The sequence below is a fragment of the Ranitomeya imitator genome, chromosome 9 (assembly GCF_032444005.1).
Source record: "Ranitomeya imitator isolate aRanImi1 chromosome 9, aRanImi1.pri, whole genome shotgun sequence".
NCBI lineage: Eukaryota > Metazoa > Chordata > Amphibia > Anura > Dendrobatidae > Ranitomeya > Ranitomeya imitator.
Window position 1 is genome coordinate 120,708,955 of NC_091290.1, and position 19,230 is coordinate 120,728,184.

At 43.9% G+C, this 19,230-nt stretch overlaps 1 protein-coding gene across 1 annotated transcript in view; it reads left to right on the forward strand.

Moving 5' to 3' along the window:
• The window catches only part of CPNE2 (copine 2), a 66,396-nt gene that overhangs the window by 38,084 nt on the left and 9,082 nt on the right, over positions 1-19,230 (forward strand). Inside the window, exons 3-11 of the mRNA XM_069738774.1 lie at positions 1,209-1,388; positions 3,663-3,737; positions 6,787-6,858; positions 6,995-7,078; positions 8,522-8,611; positions 8,704-8,802; positions 8,936-9,022; positions 10,156-10,215; positions 12,529-12,662. Coding sequence (XP_069594875.1) covers positions 1,209-1,388; positions 3,663-3,737; positions 6,787-6,858; positions 6,995-7,078; positions 8,522-8,611; positions 8,704-8,802; positions 8,936-9,022; positions 10,156-10,215; positions 12,529-12,662 — 881 coding nt within the window. The remainder of the gene's footprint in view (positions 1-1,208; positions 1,389-3,662; positions 3,738-6,786; positions 6,859-6,994; positions 7,079-8,521; positions 8,612-8,703; positions 8,803-8,935; positions 9,023-10,155; positions 10,216-12,528; positions 12,663-19,230) is intronic.

The following is a 19,230-nucleotide window of genomic DNA, read 5'->3' on the forward strand; positions in this document are numbered from 1 at the left end:
GCATCTGCAAGGAAAATGTGCGCGCCAAAGAGATAGCCATTATTATTATCACAGCGGAATAATACTGGCTGTACTGGAAGAAGAGAAGGTTGGTGTGACCCCGGTACTAATTTATTACCTCTTCCAGATATTGTCAGGGATAAGAAAAAAATGTTTGCTTTTTTTTTTTCTAGAAGTAACACCGCTCTTATCAATCGACTGATAATATACCAGAAAATCCGTCTTAAAGGGGGACCTGTCACCAAGTCAAGTGTCCAGTATTTCTTCTTGTTTTATTCTGCCTCTTCCTCTTAAGTATTCTGCTTTTTCTTTTTTTCAAATCCGCCATACGGTTCCTGAGATATGGGCCTTTTTGTGTAGTCATTTTTTATGGTCTTTAGAAGGGGCGTGGCTCAGGTAAGCAGCCTAAAGACACGCCCCCGAGGATCCTGTGAGGCTAAAAAAATAGCACTTAATAAAAATGCCCATATCTCATGAACCGTACGGTGGATTCATAAAAAATAAAATATGGCATACTCAGGGGAACAGCAGGGATAAAATAAGAGCAAAAACTGGCCACTTTTGACTTGGTGACAGGTCCCTGTTTAAAGTATTTAACTGCCCTAGATCATTCCTAATTGTTAGAAGAGTCACGGGACAGTTTCCAAAGTGCCCCATTTGCAGTCAGTAGCAATTCAGATTCCTTGCCCATGTAGGAAAGTTATATTCTACCAAAAAAAAATTAGTTTTAATGCAAAGGCTAGTCAGAGATTTTTCATTGTTGATAAGTTGCATGTGTTGTTTCCTGAAACAGGAAGTTGGAATCTAAAATAGCCAGAGGTTAGTGTGTAAATTGCAAGATTTCTACTTTTTACTTTACTTGTTAATGCCCATTGTGATATGAAACATAAAGGTGCAAAGGTTTTAAAAAAAATTTCATTTTCAGATAGAAGCCGATCCCATGTGTCAGACGCTCATCTACTATAGTATGAGCTGGAAATACCCTTTTAAAATTATTATGTTCCCTAGTGAATGTTAACCAAACTCGTTGATTTCGGAGGGACTATAATGTCTCTGCAGCAAATATTGGGAAAAGCAGAAGGATTTGGCATGTTGGATTTCAAACTGCATGATCCTTTATTTTTTCTTTAGGAATTAAGCCACTTCTATGGAGAATGACGTTCCTACATCTTCATAGGATAAATGATGATGTGGCTAATCTCTTCTAGATTGACAGGACGGAGACTAACGTTAACAATCTGAACCCCGTGTTTGCAAAGAAGTTTACAATCAACTACCACTTTGAAGAAGTGCAGAAGTTAAAGTTTGCCATTTTTGACCAGGACAAGTCGAGCGCCCAGCTCTATGAGCATGACTTCCTGGGGGAGTACGTGTGCACACTCGGATCGGTGAGTGGCCACTTAATTTGTATAGATTGCAGTTTAATGAAAACTACTGTTTTGTACAGCATCCACATTTTAAGAGAAGTTCATGCATTGCATACGAGGGATAAAACTGGGAGAATAACAGGGGTACATAAAACAGGAGGTTACCTGGAATTAAATTTGCTACTTCCAGATGAAGCTCATAAGCAAAATGCATGTTTCGCCTATTAGCTTTATCTGGGGGTGTCAAGTCTCAGTCCAAGTAGCCTCCTGTTTTCTGGTTCCCCTATCTGTTATTTTATTCTTGTGCTATAAATATGTATATTGTCACGGGGCTACCGCGACAGAGAGGTTCCAGAGAACCGCACCGCTCTGGGCCTCATTCACACACGATGAACAGAAGTTCTTCTCCTGAATTCTGACCTGGCTGTCTTGTGCCAGCAGGTCAGGAGTTAAACCTAGTTGCTGAAGTTGCTGAGAGCTTGGTCTCTCAGCTGAATTGATTTTTGTAATCTCCTCTCCTATATAGACTCAGCTTTGTCTACAACTGTTGTCAGTGATCAGTTCTGCTGCCTGGCTTGGAGGTTGAAGGAGCATGGTATTAGGAGCTTGGAGGTTTATGTACAGAGATTGGTGTCTGCTGTTTTGGTTGCATGTTAAACCTGTTTTCCTTCCTAGTTTTTTCCTTCTCTTCCCTTCTATGTGTTATTTCTGTGGTTGTGTGAGCATTTGGTGAGTTTGAGACTTTGTTACCTTGTCTGTATACCCTGTTTAATTGTTGTATTTATACACTGGTGCAGTCCACCTCGTTTGGGGGGGAAAGGGGGCCACTGATAAGGCCTGCACAGGAGACAGGGATACGCTGGCGGCTCAGGCCTCCTAACCATCATAGGTACCCCTGAGATAAGGGAAAGTCAGGGCCCCATTATAGTGGCAGGGACAGGTGCGGGTCCCAGTACGCCGTCCTACCCCTTTATCGCCGTGACATATATATTTTTTTAACTATCGGAGTAATATAGATTAATGCAGTTTTAATCAGTGGCTTGTGTCCTGCACCAGTTTGCAGGTATATTTTGTGTTGCTGATTGTGTGTGTGCTTTTGTTTTTTTTTTCGGAACCAGAAACCCCCACAGCATTATATATGAGATTTCAACAAATCTCCCCTGCACATTGCGGATATTCTCTGTTCATAAAATGATCTGCAATGCGGGCTTTAAAATTTTCAGTTCTTTGCACGGATTCAGCGCTGGTTTAATAATTTGCAATGGAAAGGTGTGAAATCTGCACCAAACCGGCAATAAAAAGCAAAGCAGATATTCATGTTAATCTTTGGATTTTACTACTGATAAACAATGGAGGCAAATGCAGCAAAAACGCATTAGATATGCCACTCTAAGCCATAGACCTCTGTGCAAAAATAGTTTGAATTAAATCCTTCCAGGTGGAAACCGTGATGTGGACTGTATGGGGCACCGCAGCTAAGTGTCATTCGCCTGAATCTGCCTTATTTTGTATGCAAATTCATTTGGTTACCCCTAACATTATAATGTATCACTTATTTCTGCTTTTATCCTCTACTTGTTGCTGTTTCACTGATTCTGGAGCTTTTTTCCTTTTTCTTCTGTGCCCCTCCTTTCCAAAGTTATGCCCCCTGGTAATAATGGTACAAATTTTCCCTTCTGCCTACTGGGTGTGTCTCGCGGAACTTCTCTGTGGGCGTGGCCATGTTTTGATTGGCTAGCAAAAAGCAAGATGCCCACAGAGGAGTTCTGTAGTACACGCCCAGTGTGCTTAAGAGAAAATTTGCACCATTATTACCAAGGGGCATAACTTTGGAACGGATGGTCGCAGAACAAAAAGGAAAACTCTTCCAGAATCAGTGGAACAGTGCCAGTTGGAGCTAAATTTTAAAATTCCAGTGAAAAGTCCCCTTTAAATATTTTTTGGATTTGCAAAATCATAATCCGATACATGAGAATATCCCCCGACTTTCCTCCTTTTGGCACATTAAGCTGCCGTAAATACTAGTTGTGCAATTCCCTAATATAAATGATTAAAGCGGGAGCTTCACATTAACCAATTTCTAAATAATGCAATGTGTCACCTCCCGTTGTATCGGTTCCTTCAGCATCCAGTAGGACACATTTACCAGCGAGCGCCATTAGTCAGGGTTATTATGTGCGGTACGGAGGCAGCGAAAGCCACGGATGACAATTATGCCTGAGATCGTTAGATACTCGTCACAGGTCTAAATCCAGCAAATAATAATTGCCCTGCAACTTTTGTTTGATATTTCAGATTGTTTCCAGCAAGAAGGTAACACGACCCTTGGTTTTAGGAAATGGGAAGCCAGCGGGGAAGGGAGTCATAACGGTAAAGAGGTTTCTTTTTCTGTACCGCCTGTGTCATTCTAAAAGCTGCTTGAACTTCATACTGAGATAATCGCCTGATTATTCCTCCGGTTAGCAATCATTCTGTTTCTAGTAAAAAGCCGAAGACGTCGTGCATCATGGCAACAGTAACCTAGCAACAAGATAACGGCGTCGGGATAACAATGCGCTGCGCGTTCCTTGGCGTGGAGACCGACTCAAGTGCGCCAATTGTTCCATTATCCCGGCAACTTTGTAAACAACGTGAACATTGTGCGCGGCCGACATTATTATATCATGGAAAATGTAGCAAATATGGAATATGTGCGATATCTATAGACATCGCTGTGATACAGATACATCTTTCCTAGGAACAGTCCTCCTGATAACCATACAGAGTAATCACACTGCTGATAACCCCACCAACGACCAAAATACTATTCATCTAGTTAAATGATTTTTAAAACGTGCCATAATTGTAAAACTGTAATTTTTTTTTATCTGATGTAAATATCACTGTTCTACTGAATGCAGCAAGGTTTTTCTTTTGTTCCTGCTCCTCTCCGGAAGGGTGCAGAGATGGAAGGAAGGGTGCAGAGATGGAAGGAAGGGTGCAGAGAAGGAAGGAAGGGTGCAGAGATGGAAGGAAGGGTGCAGAGATGGAAGGAAGGGTGCAGAGATGGAAGGAAGGGTGCAGAGAAGGAAGGAAGGGTGCAGAGATGGAAGGAAGGGTGCAGAGAAGGAAGGAAGGGTGCAGAGAAGGAAGGAAGGGTGCAGAGAAGGAAGGAAGGGTGCAGAGAAGGAAGGAAGGGTGCAGAGAAGGAAGGAAGGGTGCAGAGAAGGAAGGAAGGGTGCAGAGAAGGAAGGAAGGGTGCAGAGAAGGAAGGAAGGGTGCAGAGAAGGAAGGAAAGATGCAGAGATGGAAGGAAGGGTGCAGAGATGGAAGGAAGGGTGCAGAGATGGAAGGAAGGGTGCAGAGATGGAAGGAAGGGTGCAGAGATGGAAGGAAGGGTGCAGAGATGGAAGGAAGGGTGCAGAGAAGGAAGGAAGGGTGCAGAGAAGGAAGGAAGGGTGCAGAGAAGGAAGGAAGGGTGCAGAGATGGAAGGAAGGATGCAGAGAAGGAAGGAAAGATGCAGAGATGGAAGGAAGGGTGCAGAGATGGAAGGAAGGGTGCAGAGATGGAAGGAAGGGTGCAGAGAAGGAAGGAAGGATGCAGAGATGGAAGGAAGGAAGGATGCAGAGATGGAAGGAAGGGTGCAGAGATGGAAGGAAGGGTGCAGAGAAGGAAGGAAGGGTGCAGAGATGGAAGGAAGGAAGGATGCAGAGATGGAAGGAAGGGTGCAGAGATGGAAGGAAGGATGCAGAGATGGAAGGAAGGATGCAGAGATGGAAGGAAGGGTGCAGAGATGGAAGGAAGGGTGCAGAGATGGAAGGAAGGGTGCAGAGATGGAAGGAAGGATGCAGAGATGGAAGGAAGGATGCAGAGATGGAAGGAAGGGTGCAGAGATGGAAGGAAGGGTGCAGAGATGGAAGGAAGGGTGCAGAGAAGGAGGAAGGGTGCAGAGATGGAAGGAAGGGTGCAGAGATGGAAGGAAGGGTGCAGAGAAGGAAGGAAGGGTGCAGAGATGGAAGGAAGGGTGCAGAGATGGAAGGAAGGGTGCAGAGAAGGAAGGAAGGGTGCAGAGAAGGAAGGAAGGGTGCAGAGAAGGAAGGAAGGGTGCAGAGAAGGAAGGAAGGGTGCAGAGAAGGAAGGAAGGGTGCAGAGAAGGAAGGAAGGGTGCAGAGAAGGAAGGAAGGGTGCAGAGAAGGAAGGAAAGGTGCAGAGAAGGAAGGAAGGGTGCAGGGATGGATGGAAGGGTGCAGAGAAGGAAGGAAGGGTGCAGGGATGGAAGGAAGGGTGCAGGGATGGATGGAAGGGTGCAGGGATGGATGGAAGGGTGCAGGGATGGATGGATGGCTACAGAGATGAATGGATACAGAGACTGATGGATGGATACAGGGAAGAACAAATGGATACGGGGACGGACGGGTGGATAAGGGGATGAACGGATGGGGACGGACAGATACGAGGACAAACGGACGGATAAGGTGATGTACGGGTGGATACAGTGTGATGTACTGATGAATACAGTGGAACAGATGGATGGATACCGGGATAGATACGGGGACGGATGGATAAAGGGGTCGGACAGATGGATAGAGGGATGGATGGATGGATACGGGGATGGATACAGGGGGACAGATGGATGCGGGGACGGACAGTCTAATACAAGCATGGATACAGGTGGATGGATAGAAAGCTACAGCGATAGATACGGGGACTGACAGACTGATAAAGGAATGGAAACATGGATGAATAGATGAATTCATTAAAGGGAACCTGTCACCTGAATTTGGCGGGTCAGGTTTTCGGTCATATGGGCGGGGTTTTCGGGTGTTTGATTCACCCTTTCCTCACCCGCTGGCTGCATGCTGGCCGCAATATTGGGTTGAAGTTCATGTTGTGTCCTCCGAAGTACACGCCTGCGCAAGGCAAGGGGTCTGTGCGGATACTTCTGGTATAAGCAGGAGGGGTCTGTGCGGATACTTCTGGTATAAGCAGGAGGGTCTGTGCGGATGCTTCAGGTATAAGCAGGAGGGGTCTGTGCGGATACTTCTGGTATAAGCAGGAGGGGTCTGTGCGGATACTTCTGGTATAAGCAGGAGGGTCTGTGCGGATACTTCTGGTATAAGCAGGAGGGGTCTGTGCGGATGCTTCAGGTATAAGCAGGAGGGGTCTGTGCGGATGCTTCAGGTATAAGCAGGAGGGGTCTGTGCGGATACTTCTGGTATAAGCAGGAGGGTCTGTGCGGATGCTTCAGGTATAAGCAGGAGGGGTCTGTGCGGATACTTCTGGTATAAGCAGGAGGGGTCTGTGCGGATGCTTCAGGTATAAGCAGGATGGGTCTGTGCTTTCTTTCCAGGAGGAACAACAGAGGAATGCATTGTACCGTCCCTCTGTATAACAAGTCTTTGAAATTATGTTTATTTTTTATGTCTGTCCACCATTTAGGTTATTGCAGAAGAGCTGTCTGATAACAGGGTGATAACACTTTCCATTGCTGGGAGGAAGCTGGATAAAAAGGTGAGAGATCCCAGTGTTCTCCTGTCACACTGGCCGGCTACCCTTTACTTCCCGGTCACGGACGTCATCATCAGCCTGACTGTTATTTGCACATGTGACTTTTTTTTTGCCCACTTTTTGATAATTTTCTCAACAGGATTTATTCGGGAAGTCAGATCCATTTTTGGAATTCTACAAACAAGGAGATGATGGGAAATGGATGCTGGTTCATAGGACGGAGGTGAATGTGTAGTGCAAAATTTAGATTGACCTCTGAGTATGTGTAGAAGTAAATATAAAGCTTTCCATGTAGTGTTAAAGGGGTTGTGCACTTTAGAGGCTTTTTTGTGTACTTAAATGAGTGTATTTGGAGATAGAAGTGATTTTTTTTTTTTGCAGTTTTGTTTTCATTAAAAAAAAATCACAGTTTTGCTTTACAGCCTTTTTTTATTAAACATTGTTTTGCGACCACATCAAAGTAGAATTACTGTAATAAAACATCTGAGAGGAGCTCAGAAAAAGACAGATAAGAGTTAGAAACTCTGCAGGAGTAAATAAATGATGCAACACTGAGGCTGTAGAGGGAAAAGGTGCAAAAATTTTAATGAAACCAACTTGAAAAAATACATGCATTTATGTAAGAAAAAAATTGTCCCAACCCCTTTGAAGCTACCCATACACCTTAAGTACGGGTCAGACATGCACTTTTTTTCACCCAAAATCTATATTTTCCAACTTGCCATACACTTGCGTGGATAAGAATAAGATGAAGAGTGGATAATTGAGCAAGCCCAATCCTCCTCCGCCCACCATCGTCTGTCAAGGAATGAATCAGGAGGCCCCAATGCAGATTGGATGGTCATTTGGTAATCCTGAATTTGGCAGGTTCAGCCAAATGTAGTGGCGCCAATTTTGTGCCGTCAATGCACCATTACCATTCGCCGATGGACTATATACAGATCAGTAGGTGCTCATTTACAGATCTGTTTTTATCCCTTTAGACTGGCACAGCAGTGCCAATATCCTTGATTGTTGCGTCATTCCTTTTGTATGGGACTGCCGGAGCACCGCACTCTACTTTATCCCATAGGGATGAGTGGAGCGTCGGTCAAGGCTCTTCTTATGCAGAACCCGTGCACACTCGGCTGAGCCAAGTGCTCATGAGGGTAGAGGGTAGGTAGAAATTGTAGTTGGATCAAACAAGCATTTAGCTGACACCTATCTGACGCGCAGGGGCAGATATTGTTGTCAGTCGTGACAATGGTACGATGGTATCCCAATGGCTTTTTTTTATGGTCTTTTTTTTTCTAATGGTCGTGTTTTTTATGGTCGTTTTATGGTTGTTGTTTTATGGTCTTTTTTTATGTTCGTGTTTTTTTTTATGGTCGTGTTTATGGTTGTGTTTTTTTTTATGGTCGTTGTTTTATGGTCTTTTTTTATGTTCGTGTTTTTATATGCTCTTTTTTTATGGTCGTGTTTTTTTATGGTCGTGTTTTGTTATGGTCGTGTTTTGTTATGGTCGTGTTTTGTTATGGTCGTGTTTTGTTATGGTCGTGTTTTGTTATGGTCGTGTTTTGTTATGGTCGTGTTTTGTTATGGTCGTGTTTTGTTATGGTCGTGTTTTGTTATGGTCGTGTTTTGTTATGGCCGTGTTTTGTTATGGTTGTGTTTTCCTTGTGATCAGGTCATAAAATACACGCTGGACCCCGTGTGGAAGCCGTTCACTGTGCCCTTACAGTCTTTGTGTAACGGAGACATTGAGAAGCCAATAAAGGTCAGTTCTGCATTACTAACCGTTTTATGTTGCATTTTGTGATTATTATTTTTTTTTTTATGTTTTTTTAGCTGATAACAATATTTTTGCAGATTATATGCCATGATTATGATAATGACGGAGGACACGACTTTATAGGGGAATTTCAGACTACAGCAATCAAACTGTGTGAAGCTCGTGATGCCATGTCTGTGAGTAGCCACCGATTCCACGTTCAGTGTGTAGCCGTCACCTCTTAGGATTAACAATAAGTGGCTTTAAAAGGGGTTATCCCATGTACTGATGCAGGAATATTTTTTCTTTGTTGTTTTTTTTTTTTTTTAGGTGGAGTTTGACTGCATTAACCCAAAGAAGCAAAAGAAGAAGAGAAGCTACAAAAACTCTGGAGTAATTATAATTAAATCCTGTAAGGTAAAGATCTCCCATAAACGTAGGGCTTCTAAGTTTAAAGGGTAAACCAAAACCCTGTATCTCTCTTTACTTGGTATGTGACTTCCTACCCGCAGCGACAGCGCACGAGCATTCTCCTGCTTATATCTTTTATTTTCATCTTCTCTGTGTCTTCTGTTCGAGGTTTAACAAGTGGAGAAACTTGTGTGGTGTATGGATGACTTAGCCCAATGTGAATACATCACCCACTGTCGCTTTATACTTTTGCCGGAGTAGTTGGAGTGCTACTTTAATATTTGGAATCATGGAGATTATTGAAGTCCATGGGTGACGGATGGCACTGATCTATCATCCGGCATTTTCCAGAGCATCCCCATAACATGTTTCATGAGCTTTTCCCAGTGTTAAATGGAAATCTTAATTGGAATCTGTCAGTAGGTTTTTGCTATTTATTCTGAGAGCGTCATGATGTTGGGGCAGAGAGCCTAATTTCGGCGATATGTCACTTATTAGGCTGTGTGCTGTAGTTTCAATACCACCAGTGTTTTATTAGCAGGATAAAATCATTGCAGGACTATGCGTCTTGTGCCAGGTAGTCCAGCTAATGTGTAACCCCGCCCCCACCACTGATAGGCAGCTCGCACAGTGTACACAGGAAGCTGCCAATCGGTGGTGTGGGCGGGGTTACACAGAGCTCCACATTCAGAGTACTGCTAGAACAAATGTGTCATCTTTAACGTTAGCCCTTTTAGAGTTTATTTAATCTTCATCTTGCCTAACTGTTCACAATAACAGTAATTTTGACCGGGGGTGCCCAAACTTTTATATGCCACCATATCAGCGGCGCTCTCAGCGCTGTGTATGAATGGAGGAGTCAGGCGAGATAGCTGGAGGGCTTCCGTCTGTGGGTCCGTACAAAGGATAAGCTGAGCGATTGGTGTAGATCTCAGGACCAGGAATCCCTCCAATTTACACAACCAAGTAGTGAGAAGAAAAAGAAATATCAAAACTTTTGAAAAGTTTTAGTTAACCTTGACTTTAAATGTATAACCAGTCATTCGTCAGAGTTTGCCCTGTGATATGATGTCCTTCATCCTCTGTGTGTATCGCAGCCTTATTACCTGTTCTTAGCTGACTCTGTGTGTGCCTTTCAGATTACAAGAGACTATTCCTTCCTGGATTACATACTCGGAGGATGCCAGCTAATGTTCACAGTAAGTTTTTGCTTCATTTGTAAGCTCAGTACAAGAAACGCGCGTCGGGGCTGGTGGTGGACGGACCCAGCATAGAACTACACATGGTTAAGCAACAATGGCGGCACTTTAGATTGAGGATTCTTTCTGACTAAAATGGGATTATGTGCAATATGGGAGGGAAGTTATAGGGCAGAATAGCCGGTTTATATCCTACCTTAGGATTGAGTCATGGTCCTTGCGGTGCTATTTTCACCCACTTCTTACATTTCCCAAGTTTTTTGTCTCCCCTGGGCAATTTAATCACCATATTATGTGCTGCACTGCGATGCACCCTTACACATTTTAATGTGGGTTTCTTTGCTGGGATTGTTCATCTTATCTATCGATTTTCACCATATACACATTGCTTATTATTTGTTGTCTTTTATAAAATACTGTATTACGTTGCTTTAATAAAGTTTATACTTTTTATATGAATTTTGTGACGTTATGTCTATTATGGGGCATCATGCTCTTGATAAATTTATAGGATTATAGATTTACAATCTTTGTAGATAGTTTTTTTTTTCTGTCCACAACTTGCATGCAGACCTGTGTCTCCATAACAACAGACTACAAACAAGTCCTGTGTGTAGTCAGACCTTGTAGCTATGCCTTCTCTTAACCTTACAAACCCCTAAAAGAAAGGGAGCAACACGTGACCGCAGGGTTTGTTTTGTTTTGTAGACTGTTGGCCATGGAGACACATAGGTCTGCCTAGCAGCTGCGTACGTTAAACATTGCAGATAGGTATTTGCAGTTTACCTATCACTAGCAGATCATTGACTCATAATAGGAATTGATACACATTAAAGGTGTCATCAGAAAAAGACCAATTACAAGTTTTTATTTCAATCACCTTTTCACGTCACTTTATTAAATAAAAAAAATCAGTTTTCCTACTGTCCCAAACCCCTGAGGCTCATTTCATGAAAATCCTGCAGTATAAATAGGCTGCCAATCACTCAATGAACCCTCTTTCATTGGGTGAAATGATCTTTTGGGTAGCACTAAAGATCATCATTCTCGGCAGCACATTGTGTTGGTTTAAGAGAACTTGTGCTGCCGAGAACAATCTGTTAAAGATCTACTATTGATCATTCAGTGCTTATCGTATACTGTGGTCTGCCTGTGTAAACAGAATAATAAATGACAGCCGATCGGTCAATATTGAATGATTGGCGGTCATTTAGTGCCTTCGTCACTTTGTAGCTAGTGTTGTGTACTCTGGGCAGATTCAGTATTGTCTCGTTATTATTAGAAGGCAGGATCACAATTAAACAAACTCGTGTTTGAGCTCCATCAGGGGCTTCCATCTGAAGCGTTTCACAACATGTTTGGGCTCCATCAGGGGCTTCCATCTGAAGCGTTTCACACCATGTTTGGGCTCCATCAGGGGCTTCCATCTGAAGCGTTTCACACCATGTTTGGGCTCCATCCGGGCTTCCATCTGAAGTGTTTCACACCATGTTAGGGCTCCATCAGGGGCTTCCATCTGAAGCGTTTCACACCATGTTTGTGCTCCATCAGGGGCTTCCATCTGAAGCGTTTCACACCACGTTTGGGCTCCATCAGGGGCTTCCATCTGAAGCATTTCACACCATGTTTGGGCTCCATCAGGGGCTTCCATCTGAAGCGTTTCACACCATGTTTGGGCTCCATCAGGTGCTTCCATCTGAAGCGTTTCACACCATGTTTGGGCTCCATCAGGGGCTTCCATATGAAGCGTTTCACACCATGTTTGGGCTCCATCAGGGGCTTCCATCTGAAGCGTTTCACACCATGTTTGGGCTCCATCAGGGGCTTCCATCTGAATCGTTTCACACCATGTTTGGGCTCCATCAGGTGCTTCCATCTGAAGCGTTTCACACCATGTTAGGGCTCCATCAGGGGCTTCCATCTGAAGCGCTTCACACCATGTTTGGGGTCCATCAGGGGCTTCCATATGAAACGTTTCACACCATGTTTGGGCTTCATCAGGGACTTCCACCTGCAACCCAGAAAAATGGAATTCAGCCTGAACCTCCAAGAGAGCAATTAATAGGACTTTGTTTTACATTTTTTTTCCAGTGTCTGTCTTTTATGCTGGACAAAACAAAGCAGTCTGCTGTTCCATCATGTCAATATTCAGAAGCAAATTTGGGCTTCATTTGCTCATAGTTCCATCTGAATCAAAGGACAACAAGGGAAAAAAAAACAAAAATAAAAAAAAACATATCATGAAAACCTAAAGTCTCCATTTTTAGTGAATTTCTGCACGTTCTTCATTTCGAGTTTCTGCTTTTTCTGTAGGTTGGAATTGACTTCACAGCATCAAATGGAAATCCTCGAGATGCTTCCTCTCTGCATCATATTAACCCTATGGGCACGAACGAGTACCTTTCTGCATTATGGTCTGTGGGACAAATCATTCAGGATTACGATTCGTAAGTAACGTAATCTACGGGAATTATTTATTACCCGGAATTGATATTACACAGTTAGATACTTGAGAAAGCCTCTCCCTTTTTGATTGTGAAAGAATTACACTAAACAGTCACATCCAGAGCACTTTAACGCATCATTTGCATACAATAGAATTCTGATTTCTCGGGAAGGCAGCAACAGATAGAAGATTATAAAGGTTTTGAAGGGTTTACATTTGAAAGACCTATATGGCTATGTTTGAGGATCGGGGATGGGACATTGATGGACTCCATTTACCATCACATTATACAATATAACGTTACAGGTACATCTCTCGATAATACACGGGTTAATGCGTCTTCACTCCGTACGGATCGATCCTTGTTACTTGACCACCTGTAGCCATCCACCAAAGATAGTCTTACAGTTGGGATGAAGGGTCAGGTTACCACTAATAGGTAACGTTTTGCTGACTTGCATTATTTGAAGATAAATTACGGTATATCATTCTTAAAACCAATGCTAGATGTCACAGTGGATATGGACATCTTCGAGGGCATATTATCTCTTAAATGCTTGTATTTTAGGCATAAAATCATTTTTTGAGATCGGGATACATTAAAAAAAAAAACTGGGTCATATGGATTCTGCATCCTCCGTGTATCACAGTGCATTGGAGACTGCAAAAAGGGTTCATAGTGAATTAGTTAATGAGTTTCTATGATTATTATTAACTGTCTGTATCTATAATCCCTACCTATTGTCTCTGCCCTCCTGAACAATCTTCTAAGCAGATTTGAAAAACAGTTAAAAGTTAAAGTTCATTTACACAAACTGACTCATAGCATTAAATGACTGCCGATCAACCGCACTTCTGTAATAGATCGCTTAGTGCGCAAAGGTTGTCATTGTATTCAGCAGCACAAGTCTGTTTACAAAGGAAGACGTGCTGCCGAGAACGATGATCTTTTGTGCAACGCAAACTCACTTCACCCGGCGAAGGAGCGTTTTGCTGTTTAGACTACATGATTATCGTAAGCTGGACATTCCTAGGAACACTTGTTAATAATGATCTGTCTTAACGGACCTTTAAACTCTGGATTGGGCATGAATCGTATTGGAAAATCAATCAGGAGAAGAGAGATAAGGGTTACAGACTAGAGTCGTCCTAAGAGCTTCCTAACTAAAGGTGTCGAAGGCATTCCTCGGAACACTCGTTCACGATAATTTGTCAAAATGGACCTTCTAAATCAGCTTGGAAAATCATTTAGGAGAAGAGAGATAAGGGTTATAGGCCAGAGGAGTCAAAAGAACTTCCTGACTGCATTTAAATACAGCATTAAATGACTGCATCAGTAATAGATCATTCAGGGCACACAGGCTACCATTGTTTCCGGCAACAAATCTCCTGTTTACACAGGATGATCTGCTGCTGGGAACTATGATCTTTTGTGCGGCACAAAACATCATTTCACCCGACGAACAAGCATTTTGCTCCTTCGTCTGATGACCAGCAGCCTGTTCACACTGCTAGATAATAGTAAACTGGGCTTTTCTATGAACACTCGTTCATAATAATCTGTCTAAACGGACTGATCATGGATCGGATTGGAAAATCATTCAGGAGAAGAGAGATAAGGGTTACAGACTAGTTATTGTAAGAGCTGCCTGTCTATGATTGCTTTTACACTGCCATGTGTGCCGATCAGATTTCGTTTAGCAGTCCGTTTACACAGGCAGACTGCGCATCAGATGCACGGTAATGGGTCATTCGGTGCGCACATGCTGCCATTGTTCTCGGCAGCACAGGTCCTGTTTACACAGGACAATCTCCTGTTGAGAACGATAATCTTTTGTGAAAATCAAAAATCATTTTCCAAACACATAAAAGCTTTAGAAGGCAAATGACTTAATATTTTTTAACCAAGTCTTCGTGCAAAAAAATATATATATTGAACTACTAAATGGCAGTACCTAGGCGGGAATCATTTGTCTTAATCACCAGTCGAATAGCACTAATTTTTTGCCTATATCTAACATAAAGCTCTAGTAGACAAAACCAGTTGGCCATTATTGATCTAAAGTCTGCAGAAGGAAAACCTAAAAAAAGAGAGACCTCCTGTAACATCAGACTGTCAGAAGGCGAACGAGGGAGATGAGTGTGCTGATCTTGTCTCATGCAGTGACCATTCTGCTCACGAGATGTGAGGACAGGGCCCTCATGATTGGTCAGTGACATGCAGTAGGGACAGACGGAACGTATTTTGCCCAATCAGATGATAGGACTGATGACAGCAGGAGAAGAGTGTGTTGACATTGTTAGAGGCAGTGACCTGGACAAGGACAATGTCACGATGGGAAGGAACAAGATGCAGCAGAATGCTGGAAGACAATCCTGGATATCCAGTGATACACATACATATAAAAATGATGGTGTCAGACTCCTCTCCACGTGAGACAAAACTTCTTTTCTCCCACTTGTTGGACGTCTTCTTTGAGAATAAAATGGCCATTAATTGTCAGTTGTGGCACTTCACATCTAACTACGTGAAACCCCTCACATAGAAAAAAAAAACCCCGTGCACTGAGAATGTTAAGTGATTATACTGAAATCGGCACAACCGTTACCATGGGAACACAGTCATTTGTCTCCTGTCGCTTGCTGGGATAGAAAAATGGATTCCTGTCAAGTGACAAAAAAAATCATCCTGAGTAAAAGCTTTCGGTATGTATGTGGATCAGGAATCGTCTCGTCAAGAAAAAATATGATTTGGATGACATGGAGGAAAAAAAACCCATATATGTATATTTTATGGAAATGTGTGTGTATATATGTATATATATTACACATGTATTGGGGATTCTAGATATTTGTATAACTCCGATTGCCAAGAAGGTGCATTATGCCAATCATACAAGAACAATGTACATGGCTCAACACAACTAATGTAACAAGTGATTTCTCCAAATTCGGCAAAAATGCCACCTTTACGGTCTACTGCAGTCTCCGAATTATTCAGAACCCCTCATAAGATCAGCTGTTATTGCATCAGGTTTGCTCGAGATAAAACGTCCGATATCTGGACTGGCTGAGGGTTTGTTGACTGTGATGTTTAATTTGATGCTAGAAATATGACTAATTTAAGATACTGGTCGAAAGGCTGAGAAGAGATCATTGCCTTGTACATACGAGGAAAAGATATCATTGCATTCGATTTTTCTAGAGATTTTTCTGTATCTGCAAGCAGAGTTCACAAGTTCAAAGTTAAAGGTACACAGGCTACACAACCTGGACGTGACAGAAAGACAAGATCACCAGATTGCTAATGAGGCCAGCGGTCAAAAACCTGAGAATTTATCTGGTCTATGGATCAGCAGTATGTCTGGAGGAAGAAGAATGAATACCCTGCTTACAGTGAAGCATGGCGGTGGCTCGGTGACACCTACATTGAAGCATAGTGGTGACATTGTAGTGCCTACAGTGAAGCATGTCGGTGGTACAGTAGTGGCCACAGTGAAGCATGCCAACAGCTCTGTGATGCCTACAATGAAACATGGTGACGTCTTAGTGATGCCAACATGAATGGTAGAAACGTGTGCACTACTGGTGGTGGTGCAAAGGTAGGTTCCCACACCTTACAGTATAAATAAAGAAAAACCTTGCACTCAACTTATGCTCTTTGTGAATTTTTAATGTAGTACCCAAACAAACGTTTCGGTCCAAGACACCGGACCTTCATCAGTTACGTACTGTGTGTGGAATTATGGAGAGAGACAAGAAAGTGTCTCTGGGCACACAGAAAGAGCGGCGTCTGAGTGGCAAACAGACTCCGCGTCTATTCCAGGCACACTATACCTCTCTCCTGCATAAGTGGAACTGATCTTTTTCCTGTTTGCCACTCAGACGCCGCTCTTTCTGTGTGCCCAGAGACACTTTCTTGTCTCTCTCCATAATTCCACACACAGTACGTAAGTGATGAAGGTCCGGTGTGTTGGACCGAAACGTTTTTTTGGGTACTTGTGACAAAACACTCTGGGATCGCCTTTGCTGGGGTCAAAGGACACGTGGTTTGTGCATTGAATCTGAGGCGTACAGCAGGTTTCTGAGCAGGCTGACCTCAGGTCAGATTTATTAACGTGAAAGCAACACAAAAAACAAAACATAAAAATAAACCCTAGCCTGTCCGGCACTAACTAAACAAATACGTTGCTATCTCAACAACTGGGGGGGCTTCTCCCACCCAGCTAACATCATACAGATCTTGAGCAGAGCTCTTCACTCACGTTTGTCTCACACAGGCAGGCAATCTGTGTGCCCCAGGCAGACACTGGAAACACCCAGCTGGTCATCTTTTATTCCTGCAATCATTAACCCATTAGCACCCTGAAGATACTGAGTGGCCTAATTCACATAGGACAAACACCTGGGCGAGATATACCTGCCTCCATCTACCACACCAGCATGAGTCTTACATATCCCCCCCCCTTGCTCAGACCACTCCGGTCGAGCAAGAACACTTTTGAAACAGTGCACTCGGGATAGGGCATCGGCGTTCCCCATCTGCACCCCAGGTCGGTGCTCCACCGTAAAAGAGTAAGCCTGCAGGGCAAGGAACCACCGGGTTACCCGACTATTACGGTCCTTGTGGAGGTGCATCCACTTGAGAGGGGCATGGTCTGTGACCAGCCTAAACTTCCTACCGGCCAGGTAATACTTGAGGGAGTCGAGAGCCCATTTAATGGCTAGGCACTCTTTTTCAACCACGGCATACCTCTGCTCATGTACATTCAGTTTCCGACTGAGATAGAGGACCGGGTGTTCGACTCCGTCCCTCACCTGGGAAAGTACAGCTCCGACACCAGTATCAGAGGCATCAGTTTGTACCACAAACTCGCTGCTGAAATCAGGAGTCACTAGTACGGGCTGAGAGCACAAAGCCCGTTTCAGGCTGTGGAAGGCCTCTTCAGCAGCTGAGGTCCATTTTACCATGACGGAACCCTTCCCCTTGGTAAGATCCGTCAAGGGAGTAGCCATGGCTGCAAAATTGGGTATGAACCGGCGATAATAGCCGGCAATCCCCAGGAAAGCCTGCACTTGTTTCTTGTTCACTGGTTGTGGCCAGCCCTGAATTGCCTGTATTTTGTCGATCTGGGGTTTAACCACTCCTCGGCCAATCACGTAGCCCAAGTATCGGGCTTCTTCAAGCCCGATGTGGCATTTCTTGGGGTTTGCCGTTAAACCTGCATCTCGCAGGTCATCAATCACGGCTTGTACCTTCTGGAGATGAGTTTCCCAGTCCATGCTGTAAATTACGATGTCATCCAGGTAGGCAGAAGCGTACTGTCTGTGAGGCCTCAAGACTCGATCCATCAATCTCTGGAACGTTGCGGGAGCTCCGTGAAGTCCAAACGGCATATAGACATACTGGAACAGACCTTCCGGTGTAGCAAATGCCGTCTTCTCTCTGGCCGCCTCGGCCAGAGGAATCTGCCAGTACCCCTTTGTTAAATCCAGGGTCGTAATGTATCGGGCTTTACCAAGCCGGTCGATCAACTCATCGACCCGGGGCATAGGGTACGCATCAAATTTAGAAACTGCATTCAGTTTGCTAAAGTCATTACAAAACCGGATGGAGCCATTTGGTTTAGGTATCAACACAATTGGACTGGACCAGGCGCTGTGTGACTCCTCAATGACTCCTAAGTCCAACATTGCCATCACTTCCCGGGAGACGGCTTCACGGCGGGCTTCCGGAATCCGGTAGGGCTTCACATGAACAGTGACAATCTCATGTTTCACCAACTTCGTCCGGCCAGGTTTTTCGGAGAAACTCTCGGTTCTGTAACAAAAATTGCTTAACCTCAGATTTTTGTCGTTCTGAGAGAGTCTCAGCAACCTGCACCTCTGGTACAGTAGGTGAACAAACCGGACGGGGCAGATCCGCCGTTAGGGCAGAGCGGTCTTTCCAGGATTTTATCAGATTCACATGATAAATCTGTTCCGGTTTTCTCTTACCCGGCTGGTACACTTTATAGTTCACTTCACCAACTCTTTCTCGGACCTCAAATGGGCCCTGCCATTTCGCCAGGAATTTACTATCCACCGTAGGGATTAGGACCAACACCCTATCGCCGGGTGCAAATGTACGGACCTTAGCGCCTCTATCATAACTTTGCCTCTGGGCTCCCTGGGCCTGTAACATATGGCCCCTAACAATGGGCATGACAGCGGCAATACGATCCTGCATTTGTGTTACATGGTCGATCACCGTTTTAAAGGGAGTGACTTGACCTTCCCAGGTTTCTTTTGCGACGTCCAGCAGTCCCCGGGGACGACGGGCGTACAACAGTTCGAAAGGCGAAAATCCTGTGGAAGACTGGGGAACTTCCCTAATGGCAAACAGCAAATAGGGTAACAAGTAATCCCAGTTCTTCCCATCTTTGTCTATCGCCTTCCGGAGCATCTGTTTTAAGGTTTTGTTGAAGCGCTCAACCAGGCCATCTGTTTGAGGGTGATAGACAGACGTACGCAACGGGTCTATTTGTAAGAGCCTGCAGAGCTCCTTCATTACCCTCGACATAAAGGGA